The sequence below is a fragment of the Podarcis tiliguerta genome (genome assembly GCF_965153285.1).
Source record: "Podarcis tiliguerta genome assembly, chromosome: 8".
NCBI classification, from domain to species: domain Eukaryota; kingdom Metazoa; phylum Chordata; class Lepidosauria; order Squamata; family Lacertidae; genus Podarcis; species Podarcis tiliguerta.
The window spans coordinates 6,431,866-6,445,148 of NC_139541.1; the positions used below are offsets into that span (position 1 = coordinate 6,431,866).

The 13,283-nt window shown below is 49.6% G+C and overlaps 1 protein-coding gene across 1 annotated transcript in view; it reads right to left on the reverse strand.

Annotated features, from left to right (window-relative positions):
* The window catches only part of LOC310683721 (cytosolic purine 5'-nucleotidase-like), a 49,198-nt gene that overhangs the window by 4,408 nt on the left and 31,507 nt on the right, over positions 1-13,283 (reverse strand). The window contains exons 14-17 of the mRNA XM_083454044.1: positions 12,196-12,366; positions 11,112-11,163; positions 9,318-9,378; positions 1,677-1,853 (exon numbers count right to left, since the gene is read on the reverse strand). Of these exons, the coding sequence (XP_083310170.1) occupies positions 1,677-1,853; positions 9,318-9,378; positions 11,112-11,163; positions 12,196-12,366 (461 nt within the window). The remainder of the gene's footprint in view (positions 1-1,676; positions 1,854-9,317; positions 9,379-11,111; positions 11,164-12,195; positions 12,367-13,283) is intronic.

A 13,283-nucleotide genomic window follows, 5' to 3' on the forward strand; every position in this document is an offset into this window, starting at 1 on the left:
AGCTTAGGGGAGGAGTCAATTTCATGGAGAAAGCCTGTGATGTAAGAACATTGGAGGAGCCCTGTTGGATCGGGCCGAAAGGGCCCCATATATTATGGGATGCTGTTCTCACAGTGGCTAACCAGATGCCCCTGTGGGAATCCCTCTCCCCGACCGCCATGTGATATTCAGAAGCATTGTTGCCCCCAACTGTGAAGGCAGAATACAGTGGTGCCCCGCAAGACGAATGCCTCGGAAGACGAAAAACTCGCAAGACGAAAGGGTTTTTCGTTTTCTGAGGTGCTTCGCAAGACGGATTTTCCTAAGGGCTTGCTTCGCTAGACGAAACGGCCCTGCCTCTCGTGTCATGGTGACGCACACTGCACGCACACACGCTCGCTTCCCCGCTCCTCCGGCTCCCTCCCACCTTCCCGCTGACGGTTGGTGCCTCGCGCCGCTGCCCACCCCCCTCGTGCGCTCCCCTCAGAGAGCCGTTGCCGCCAGTGCCTCTCTCTCCCTGGAGTCGCGCTCCTGAGCCCCGCCGCCCTCCAGCAGCCACGTCGCACGGTGGCCACAACGCGCGGGTGAGTCTGAGGTACCGGCTGCGGCAGCTGTCCTGCTTCTCCCCGCCGTTGTCAGTGTTTGAATGCAGTGGTGCTTCGCAAGACAAAAAAACCTCACATAACGAAAAAACTCGCGGAACGAATTAATTTCGTCTTGCGAGGCACCACTGTACAGTGGTACCTCAGGTTACATATGCTTCAGGTTACCGTATTTTTCGCTCTATAAGACACACTTTTTCCCTGCTAAAAAGTAAGGGGAAATGCATGCGCGTCTTATGAAGCGAATGCAGGCTGCGCGGCTAAGCCAGAAGCAACAACAGCAAGAGGGAGCACGGCGCAGCGCTCCCTCTAGCTGTTCTGGCTTCTGGGATAGCCCACGAAGCCTCCGCAGGGCAGTGGGATGAAGGCTCCCCTCTGCCCTGCGGAGGCTTCGAGCAGCTATCCCTGGCTTTTGCGGGCAGCTCTGTCCCTTCTCCCACCTCCCGCAAAAGCTAGGGATAGCTGCACTCCCTTTAAAGAGCGGGTGGTTCATGCGGGAGGTGGGGGAAGTGACAGAGCACACGACTGTCACTTCCCCCAGCTCCCGCAAAAGCCCCCAAGAGCCGCACCCCCTTTAAAGAGCCGTACGGAGCATGTGTGCAGCTCTTGGGGGCTTTTCCTCGAGGAGGGAGAAGGGCAGCCCGGCAGAGCCTGGGATGCATACAGGCTCTGCTCTGAACTCCCTTTAAATAATTTTTTTCCCCTTGCATTCCCCCTCTAAAAATTGGTGCGTCTTATGGAGCGAAAAATACGGTACAAACGCTTCAGGTTACAGACTCCGCTAACCCAGAAATAGTACCTCGGGTTAAGAACTTTGCTTCAGGATGAGAACAGAAATCGTGTGGCGGCGGTAGCGGGAGGCCCCATTAGCTAAAGTGGTGCTTCAGGTTAAGAACAGTTTCAGGTTAAGAACAGACCCCCGGAACTAATTAAGTACTTAACCCGACGTACCACTGTACAGCCAGCAGGGCTGACAGCCATCGATAGCCCTTTGCTCCCTGAACTTGTCTAATCCTCAGCCCTTTCCCTGGGCCAAGAGGCAGGTCCACACACACAGACACCCATCTCCTGCCCCAGGATGCCCTAGCCACATACCAGGGTGGGTGGTGCCCGGAAAAGGTAGCTGAAGGGGTAATAGAGGAAGTTGATGAAGGAGGCGGCATAAAGGTCTGCGTAGCGCATCAGCTGGTTGGCAAAGAGGGTCTGGCGCGACCCACAGCGGAAGAGGCTCCCCATCTTCCCGTAGCACATGTCCATCTCGTGGGTGACTTTCTGCAAGAGAAGAGGAGTCTCTGCTCAGTCAGGTGGCAAGGATAGAAGCAGGGAAACCTAGGCTTGAGAGGTGGCGTCCTGGCAACCAGGTACCCCTTTTTGGTTTGATGACCTTTGTCAGGGGAGAGGAGACACACACACACCCGTCTCTCTGTGGTGGTAACACAAATGCTCTCTGTGGTGGTAACACAAGTGCGAGATGCAGCCACAACTTCCAAGTCTACTATCTGTACATTGAGGAGGAGTTTGGAGTTTAGATTTGATACAGTGGTGCCTTGCAAGACGAAATTAATTCGTTCCGCGAGTCTCTTCGTCTAGCGGTTTTTTCGTCTTGCGAAGCAACCCTATTAGCGGCTTAGCGGATTAGCGCTATTAGCAGTTTAGCGGCTATTAAAGGCTTAAGGGATTAGCGGATTAGCTGCTAAAAGGCTATTAGCAGTTTAGCGGTTTAGAAAAAGGGGGTGGGGAGCGGAAAAAAATCTCAAGACTCGCAAGACATTTTCGTCTTGCGAAGCAAGCCCATAGGGAAATTCGTCCTGCGAAGCGCATCGAAAAATGGAAAACCCTTTCGTCTAGCGGGTTTTCCGTCTTGCGAGGCATTCGTCTTGCGGGGCACCACTGTATTCTGCTTTATCACTACCTGAAGGAGTCTCAAAGTGGCTAGCAATCTCCTTTCCCTTCCTCCCCCACAACAAACACTCTGTGAGGTGAGTGGGGCTGAGAGATTTCAGAGAAGTGTGACTAGCCCAAGGTCACCCAGCAGCTGCATGTGGAGGAGCAGAGACGCGAACCCGGTTCACCAGATTACGAGTCTACCGCTCTTAACCACACCACCACACTGGCTCTCAGGACTTTTGCAAATGAAAGCCCAAGTGAATCTTAGAATTGAAGAGTTGGAAGGGAAGTCAAGAGTCATCTGGTTCCTGAAATGCAGGAATCCTTGACCAATGGCCGTCCAAAACCACAAATGAAGGAGATTCCACCACCTTCCAAGGTCATTCGTTCCACTGGCAAACGGCTCTTGCCATCAAAAAGTTCTTCCTAACGTTGAGTCAGAATCGCCTTTCATGCAATTTGAATCCATCAGTTCGGGTCCTCCCCTCTGAAGCATCACAAAACAAGCTCGCTCCATCTTCCAGGTATTTGAAGATTGACTATCAGGTCACCTCTCAGTCTCCACCAGGATAAACATCCCCAACTCCCTCAACCGGGAAGTGTCCCTGAAGAAGTCAGCAGATCCTATAAGCAAGAAAGCTCGCCAATGGGGGCAGCTTCTTGGCAAATGACCCATCATGCTGGCCTTGCTCCACATTTAAGGTAGCTTTTTCTAGTATGCAAGTTTTACCATATTATTATATTAAAATTTGTATACCACCCTATACAAGGTCTCAGCCTTAATAGCAATCCCAAGAGAGCAGTACATGTGAAAAGGATCTAGGAGTCTTGGTTGACCACAAACTTGACATGAGCCAACAGTGTGACGCGGCAGCTAAAAAAGCCAATGCAATTCTGGGCTGCATCAATAGGAGTATAGCATCTAGATCAAGGGAAGTAATAGTGCCACTGTATTCTGCTCTGGTCAGACCTCACCTGGAGTACTGTGTCCAGTTCTGGGCACCGCAGTTCAAGAAGGACTCTGACAAACTGGAACGTGTCCAGAGGAGGGCAACCAAAATTGTCAAAGGCCTGGAAACGATGCCTTATGAGGAACGGCTAAGGGAGCTGGGCATGTTTAGCCTGGAGAAGAGGAGGTTAAGGGGTGATATGATAGCCATGTTCAAATATATAAAAGGATGTCACATAGAGGAGGGAGAAAGGTTGTTTTCTGCTGCTCCAGAGAAGCGGACACGGAGCAATGGATCCAAACTACAAGAAAGAAGATTCCACCTAAACATTAGGAAGAACTTCCTGACAGTAAGAGCTGTTTGACAGTGGAATTTGCTGCCAAGGAGTGTGGTGGAGTCTCCTTCTTTGGAGGTCTTTAAGCAGAGGCTTGACAACCATATGTCAGGAGTGCTCTGATGGTGTTTCCTGCTTGGCAGGGGGTTGGACTCGATGGCCCTTGTGGTCTCTTCCAACTCTATGATTCTATGATTCTAAGTGATCTGTGGCTGCTCCGACTAATACCGTATTTTTCACTCTATAAGATGCACTTTTCCCCTCCTAAAAAGTAAGGAGATGTGTGTGCGTCTTATGGAGCAAATGCAGGCTTCACGGGGTACGCCAGAAGCCAAAGCAGCAAGAGGGAGCACTGCGCAGTGCTCCCTCTTGCTGTTCTAGCTTCTGGCGTAGCCACACAAAGCCTCCGCAGGGCAGCCTTCATCCCGCTGCCCTACGGAGGCTTCGCGCGGCTATCTGTGGCTTTTGCGGAAGGTGGGGGAAGGGACAGAGCGCGGCTCTCTCACTTCCCCCACCTCCTGCAAAAGCCCCCCAGAGCCATGCTCCCTTTAAAGAGCTGCACAGAGTGTGTGTGTAGGTCTTGGGGGCTTTTCCCCGAGGAGGGAGAAGCCTGCAAACGCTGCGCACATGCTCCACGCGGCTCATGAAAGGGAGCGCTGAGCAGAGCCTGGGATGCATACAGGCTCTGCTCATCGCTCCCTTTAAATAATTTCTTTTCCTTGCATTCCACCTCTAAAAACTAGGTGCGCCTAGTGGTCCGGTGCGTCTTATGGAGTGAAAAATAGGGTATTTTAAGTTTTTGCATTGAACCCTTAATTGTGTATTCTTCCTCATGTTCTTCCATGACTTTCACAACAGGAAAACATTTAATGCTCCCCCACCCAGCCAACAATGTCCAGGTGCCAGGGGCATTTTAAGTAGAATGGTACCTTGGTTCCTGAGCAGCTTAGGTGACGAACAATTCAGCTCCCAAAATCCGCAAACCCAGAGTAAGTGTTCCGGTTTACGGACGTTTTTTGGAAGCCGAACTTCCATTTCGGCTGTTGGCATGGTTTCCGGGGCCAATCAGAAGCCGTGCCTTGGTTTTCAAACATTTTGGAAGTCAAACGGACTTCCAGATTGGATTGAGTTTGAGAACCAATATACAGGACTCCCTAACAATGAGTTCCCAACTTGGGTTGTAGCACCCACTGAGGTCATAGGATGACCAAGGGGGCGGGTGGTGGGCGCTGGAGGTATAAATGACTATCCTGTTTCAAAAAGCTGGTATCACTTGATCAAGTTCATCACTTTTGTTGACTTCTTTAAACAAAAACTGTTCTAATTGGGTTTTGAATAAATGTGCAATTCACCCTTACTGTTCTGAATTTCATTGTGTTATTATCTTCCATAATAGGGTGTGCAAAATGCCGAATAATATGGACCCAAGGGGGCAGTGGCCCAAAAATGTTTGGGAACCACTTCTCTATAACAGAACATTTGGAGAGAGAGAGAAAAAACCCAGAAGTCTCTTATCAGGATTGGTTAACTTTTAACACAGGAAACAGAGAGTGGCGTAATTAAAGTTGGAGTAACCCCCTCAGGATGTTGCAAAACCAGCTGTGGTCAGCTGGATTGCATCGCTCAAGGGCCTGAGAAAAAAACAAACTTTCCTCTGTGGCAAGCTTATGTTGCAATGTTCTGGCGGTTCTAGCCCATGTTTCCCGACTGCCTGAATAATCTGTGCTGCGTGAGCAGACCTCTCTATGACCTCCTAAAACCAGGGTGGGGGTGGATTACCGTTTTTGGGCTTGCGGGGGGAAGAGCATGGGGAAAAGTGGACATGATGAGAGCTACAGCTCTTGAGGGTGCCTTCCAAAAGGCTGGCCCATCAGATATTCTGCGCTACTTTTTTAAAAAAAATACTCCATTCTTTTATTTGATATTTAAATCGAGCTAAAAACGAACTTGGTGGGCTCTGAGGGAACCGCTTTTGGTATCACAATGCAGAGCCTCTAGGTAAAATAAAAATAAAAATTTTTGTAATAAAAAAATTAAGGTCTTATATATATAATAAAGGGAAAGGGACCCCTGACCATTAAGTCCAGTCGCGGACGACTCTGGGGTTGCAGCGCTCATCTCGCTTTATTGGCCGAGGGAGCCGGCGTACAGCTTCCAGGTCATGTGGCCAGCAGGACTAAGCCGCTTCTGGCAAACCAGAGCAGCGCACGGAAACGCTGCTTACCTTCCCGCCGGAGCGGTACCTATTTATCTACTTGCACTTTGACGTGCTTTCAAACTGCTAGGTGGGCAGGAGCAGGGACTGAGCAATGGGAGCTCACCCCGTCGCGGGGATTCGAACCGCCGACCTTCTGATCAGCAAGTCCTAGGCTCTGTGGTTTAAACCACAGTGCCACCCACGTCACCATATATATAATAAATGTTCATAAATGTACCAACCAAGCATGTACATAGATATGTGGACCACATGTCTGGAGCAGCACAGGAAGACCATCCTGAAACCATTTTGACTCCCAAACTGACCAAATGTTTTCTCTGCAAGGAGGGAGGGGGTGAGGGACCCTTCCCATTGTCTCAGGAATTGGGTAATCACCTTCTCAAAGGAATGGCCAGACTACCAGGAAAGGCAATCAGATAAGGCATTATCAGATAACCTGGCAGACAGGAAAAATAACATTCAAATTTCTGTTGTAGACCGCCTTTTCTGTGATGTAGGTATGATGTTTGTGGGGGGTGATCTTGGGTTACACCCCTTCTGTGATGGGAAGCCTTGAGAGCTCATGCACCCCCACCTGAAGGCAACTTCTACCTGTGCTATTGTGTTGATTTGGCCTAGCATAAGAACATAGAAAGGGGACGCAGGTGGCACTGTGGTCTAAACCACTGAACCTAGGGCTTGCTGATCAGAAGGTCGGCGGTTCGAATCCCTGCGACGGGGTGAGCTCCTGTTGCTCGGTCCCTGCTCCTGCCCACCTTGCAGTTCGAAAGCACGTCAAGTGCAAGTAGATAAATAGGTACCGCTCCAGCGGGAAGGTAAACGGCGTTTCCGTGCGCTGCTCTGGTTCGCCAGAAGCGGCTTAGTCATGCTGGCCACATGACCCGGAAGCTGTATGCCGGGCTCCCTTGGCTAATAAAGCAAGATGAGCGCCGCAACCCCAGAGTCGTCCGCAACTGGACCTAATGGTCAGGGGTCCCTTTACCTTTAAGAACATAAGAAGAGCCTGCTGGATCAGGCCAATGGCCTATCTGGTCCAGCATCCTGTCCCAATCACAGCCAGCCCCACTTCTCCCTCCTCCCACACTCCATTCTAAGAGGGTTGTCATAAGAATCCTAAGGTCTCAAATATAGAATAAATGTTCATAAACGTACAAGGCAAACGCACACAGAAGTATATAAACCACGTGTCTGAAATAGTACAGGAGAGCAACCCTGAAGCCATTTTGTCTCTCCCAAATTGGACTCAAATATTTCTCTGCAAGGAGGAAGGAAATGGGAAATGTTTTCCAATTTTCTTCGGACTGCTTACACCTCCCTGTAAATACAGCCTGGCAAGTATCTGCTAAGCTGAGCCAACTATCCATAAGAGATTTTCAGGCACCCTGGCAGACAGGAAAGAAGCAACACTCTCAAATTTCTGATGGAGACCACCTCCTTCTGAGATGTAGGTATGATGTTTTGGAGGGTGGTCTTGGGCTGCAGGGTGGACAATTTCAAAAGTCTTTATAGGGGCTTGCGCACCATTATTCAGGGTTCTCCTCCCTCCTGCATGTGGTGAGTGGGGACCCTGTTGCAACAGTTTATTTCCTTTAATAAAGATCAGGCTTAAAGGTAAAGGTAAAGGTACCCCTGCCCGTACGGGCCAGTCTTGACAGACTCTAGGGTTGTGCACTCATCTCACTCAAAGAGGCAGGGGGCCAGCGCTGTCCGAAGACACTTCCGGGTCACGTGGCCAGCGTGACATCGCTGCTCTGGCGAGCCAGAGCCGCACACGGAAACGCCGCTTACCTTCCCGCTAGTAAGCGGTCCCTATTTATCTACTTGCACCCAGGGGTGCCTTCGAACTGCTAGGTTGGCAGGCGCTGGGACCGAACAGCGGGAGCGCACCCCGCCGCGGGGATTCGAACCGCCGACCTTTCGATCGGCAAGCCCTAGGCACTGAGGCTTTAACCCACAGCGCCACCACCGTCCCTTCTAAAAGATCAGGCTTAACACAACATAAAAACATAACAATAAAAACAAAACAATAAAAGAAGAATTGTTTCTTCTTATTTCCTGGTATTTACATTGCTAAAAGACTTCTTTTGTGTTTATGTTTTTGTGTTATAAGAGAAAACCAATTATTTTTTTCAAAAAAAAATAGAAATAAAGATCAGGCTTGCTAGCCACTTTGCTTTCAATAAACTCTGGTTGGCCTCTGCTTCCAGATCTCCTGAGGGACTCTATACGGGCTCTAGATAACCCCATAAGGGAATTAGAGGTATTTTTCTTAAAACAGGTGTCTCCCACACTTCTGTCATTGCCCACAGACTTTCTCTCCACTGATAAAGAGGAGCTTTTGTGCAACGTGTTGCTTGGCTTAAAGAAGCTCCTGCCCTCATGTGGGTTTTGGGATTTTGCCTCGGACCAGCAAGACGACCTTTGCTTTGTGGGAGAAAACAGGCTCTGTGAGAAACCCGCCTCCCCCCACTCCGGCCCACAGAAGCCAGGTCTTCTTCATGCAGCGCATTGTTAAACTATGGAACCCACTCCTGCAGGAGGCAGTGACAGCTTTAAAAAAGAACTAGATAAATTCATGGAGAAGGCTATTCTCTGCCTCCACAAGCAGAGGCATCAATGCTTCTGAACACCAGCTGCTGGAAACTACAGGAGGAGGGTGAGGACTCTTGCTCTCAGATCTGGTTTGCAGGTTTCTCCATTGGGGCTTCTGGTTGTCACCTGCGGCCTGTCATAGCCCCCCAGGTAGGAACCAAGAGAACGATGTGGCTGGGCATCTGGACCATAAGACAGCAGAGCCTTAAAGAAGGCTCCATTCTTTAACCAACTCTGCTGCCTACTAAGGTAAAGGGGTAAAGGGGACCCCTGACCATTAGGTCCAGTTGTGGCCGACTCTGGGGTTGCAGCGCTCATCTCGCTTTACTGGCCGAGGGAGCCAGCGTACAGCTTCCGGGTCATGTGGCCAGCATGACTAAGCTGCTTCTGGCGAACCAGAGCAGCACATTGAAACGCTGTTTACCTTCCCGCCGGAGAGGTACCTATTTATCTACTTGCACTTTGATGTGCTTTTGAGCTGCTAGGTTGGCAGGAGCAGGGACAGAGCAATGGGAGCTCACCCCATCGCGGGGATTCGAACCGCCAACCTTCTGATCAGCAAGTCCTAGGCTCTGTGGTTTAACCCACAGCGCCACCCGTGTCCCTTGCTGCCTACTAAGCAAGCCCTAAAGGGATTTATGTCTGAGTGAGGCTGAGCTCTGGCCCCATAAGCCTTGACCAGCAGACCAAAGGGTTGAGTGATGGGCTCAGGAAGGCCATAGGCCAAGATGCTGCTTGGGAACTGGGGGGGATACCTGAATCCGCTTCTTGATGGAGCTGATGTCCGGCCGTTCGTTGCTCCCGCTGTCCAGGTGCCTGGGGGGAAAAAGAGGACACCTGTGCTCAAAATCTCACCTGGATCCCTTCTGTGTGGAGGTCACATTGCCTGCCTGTGGGCCCAGTTCCACCCAGCACTTCCTTGCCCCAGAACTGTACAAGCTGGGGATTATAGGAACAGCTGTTTTGAAGTTGGTGCTTAAATTTGGATGCTGATTTTCCTATTCCCTCTCTGTCATTTTTCCTTTGTTTGTCATAGGCCCTTTTTTTTAATTGTAAGCCTGCAAGTATGGACTGTCTTGTTTTTACTGTATGTGTGTGGTTTGGGAGCTGCATGGTCAGGGGAAAAACAATGTTGTCCAAGGTTGTAAAGACTGCGGAGAGAATAATTGGGTGCACTCTTCCCACCTTGGATCAAATCTACGCTTCCAGGTGCCATAAGAAAGCTGCAGAGATAGCGCAGGATAGTGCGCACCCCGGAAATGATCTCTTTCAGCTTCTGCCTTCTGGAAGAAGGTACAGGGTTATAAAGACTAGGACTAGCCGCCTGAGAAACAGTTTCTATCCAAATGCGATTTTGGTTTTAAACACAGTGTAAGGTAGTCTCTATGGGAGTATATTGTATTTAATTATGGGGTATCAGAGTTTTTAGGGGGTTAACCAGACTGGGATAGCAGACTTGTTGGTTTTTGAATGTCTGATGTAGATTATTTCAATTTTGTTGTTCTGTATGGGACAATGACAATTATCATATTGTATGTAAGCCCATTCTTTCTGGATGAAGGACAACATAAAAAGGGTAAAGGGGACCCCTGACCATTAGGTCCAGTCGTGACCGACTCTGGGGTTGCGGCGCTCATCTCGCTTTATTGGCCGAGGGAGCCGGCGTACAGCTTCCAGGTCATGTGGCCAGCATGACTAAGCCACTTCTGGCAAACCAGAGCAGCGCACGGAAACACCGTTTACCTTCCCGCCAGAGTGGTATCTATTTATCTACTTGCACTTTGACATGCTTTTGAACTGCTAGGTTGGCAGGAGCAGGGACCGGTCAACGGGAGCTTACCCCGTCATGGGGATTCGAACTGCCGACCTTCTGATTGGCAAACCCTAGGCTCTGTGGTTTAACCCACAGCGCCACCCATGTCCCTGAAGGACAACATACAGATGCTCTAAATACATAAACAAAGAGGATCTGATTGCCATCTTTAAGCATCTTCAGGGCTGTCCCCATGGAAGTTGGAGCCAGCTTGTTTTCTGCTGCTCTAGAGGGCAAGTCCTGAACCAATGGATTCAAATGGCAAGGAAGGAGATTATAACTAATTATCAGAAAAAATTTCCTGAGGGTGGGAACTGTTTGTCCGTAGAATGGACTCCTTTGGAAGGTAGTGGACTTTCCTTCGCTGGAAGTTTTTAAGCAGAGGCTGGATGGCCATCTGTCAGGGCTTTTTAAACTGTGGTTCCTGCATTTAAGGGGGATGAATTTGATAACCCTTTGGTGGTCCCAACCAACTCTACAATTCTGTGATTCTATAATCGCCATAATCAGGGCAGGGGGCACCGCAGGACATGTCCAGTCCAGTTCCAGCCATGGCAACGCCTCCAACAGAGGCAGCTGTCCCTGGCAATGACTCCACGTTCAGAATCTTGTTCGTCTTTCTAAAAACAAAGTTTCTCTTCTAGTAATATGAAACATGGGCTCCTTGCAAATTTCTCACGTGCGCACAACAGGCAGCACCCGGGCAAAGTGCTAATGGGCAGAAATCCCGACTTACTGGTATAGCTCAGCCAAGAAGATGTCCAGGCTCCTCAGCTCTTCAAAAAGTTCTGTGGAGGGGGAAACGGACACTATTAAGTGTGGCTTCTGAAAAAGAGGTGCAAAAGACCTGCCAGCTCAACCTCTTAGGACTGGGGGTGAGGTGGGTCTTTAGATTCTTGGTACAGTGGTGCCCCGCAAGACGAATGCCTTGCAAGATGGAAAACCCGCAAGACGAAAGGGTTTTCCGTCTGCAGAGGCGCTTCGCAAGACGAATTTCCCTATGGGCTTGCTTCGCAAGACGAAAAATGATGAAAAAAATTGAATTATTTTTTTTGCTCCAAAACCCCTTATTCTGAATCGCTAAACTGCTAAAAGCATTTTAGCAGCAAAACCGCTAATCCCCCACCCCTAAAAAAGCCGTTTTTAGCCCTTAAAGTGCCAATAGCGCTAATAGCGCTACTCCGTCAATGGGCTTGCTTCGCAAGACGAAAAAACCGCAAGACGAAAAGACTCCCGGAACAGATTCTTTTCGTCTTGTGAGGCACCACTGTATCAGCAAATAGCAAATCTCTCTGAAACACATCTAGGAAATAAGATGTCCCTGGGATTTGGGCACCAGTAAAAGAATTGGAGCCAAGATCTGGAGGTAGGGTGGGCTGGAACACCCCCTTAACCACGGGAGAGCAGAGAACATAAGAAGAGACTGCTGGATGAGGCCAATAGCCCATTTAATCCAGCACCCTCATCTCACAGTGGCCAACCAGATGAAGACCACCAGCAAGATTCTCCTCTCCTGTGGTTTCCACCAGCTGGAATGCAGAAGCATCGCTGCCTCTGACTCTAGAGCAGAGCCACCTAGCTAGGAGCCATCAATAGCCCTCTCTTCCTCCACAAATTTGGCCAATCCTCTTTGAAAGCCACCCAAGTTGCTAGCCAGCACTGACTCCTGTGGGAGGGAGTTCCAGAGATTAACAAGGCACTGTGCAAAGAATCTGGCTGGTGGTGCTCTCTGGGTCATTGCAAAGGGGTGAGAGGAGCCTGCCTCCACCCACCGAAACCTTCCTCCTCCTCCTCCTCCTCCTCCTCCTCCTCCTCCTCACCGCTTTTCTCTGTCCAGACTTGCAGCTCCTTGGCCAGCTCAGGCACCACCAGGAAGGTCCTCCATCCCTGCCTCTTCTTGGATTTGAGAATGTCCCCAAATATGTGGTCTCCGATGTACAAGATGTCCTTGCCCTTCACTCCCAAAAGGTCACACACCAGGTCTGAAGAGCCTGGAAAGAGAAGAGTTGTGATAGGAATTTTGAGGTCTTAGATATGATACGGAAGGGGGGGCATGTCTTCTTCACCTTCTTCTTCGCTACAATATATCCATTTATTTCCAATTGTCAATGTCAAAAGGGACTAAAATCTATAAAATTCATAGAAAATCAACGTGCCAATTTGCTCAATTTCTCTAGGACTCCATGACACCTCCCCTGTCCTCCATAATCCCTCAAGCAAGGTGTCAAGACCCTAATCCTGTCAAATCACTCTGCCAAGCCTTTCCTCCGGGCAATGCCAGGTGGCAGACTATGCATACATGGACCATTGTCTTCTCATCACCGGTACTCAGGATGTGCTTATCTGCGCATATCTCCAGCTCTGCATATTCTCCCCTCCCTCCTCCATATGTTAATCCTGTGTAACCCAACCTCTTCTTAATGTATTCATGATGTAACTGGGATGTATTTTGCACTGTATTCTGGGACATGGAGGGAAGTTTCAAAAGTTCATGTCACCCCTTTCTCGCTGTTCAATCTCGCCTCGAACCTGTTGCGCAATAAACTTGGATCTTCTGCAGTTTGCTCCTGTCTCCGGCTGAGCTCATTTTCCTCCGCAGGGACCCGCGGACTTAGTCCGACGAGCTGGGTGGCAGAGCAGCCTCGCACCCAGATTTTACCGTAACAGATATATGTCAAATGTTCATACGTGTACCAACCAAGCACGTACATATATCAGCACAGGAAGACCGACCTGAAACCATTTTGATTCCCAAACCGACCAAATGTTTTCCCTGCAAGGAGGGAGGGAGCCTTCCCATTGTCTCAAGAATTGAGTAATCAGCATTTTAATGGGAGACAGACTATCAGGAAAGGCAATCAGATAACCTGGCAAAAACAACAACATTCAAATTTCTGTTGTAGACCAC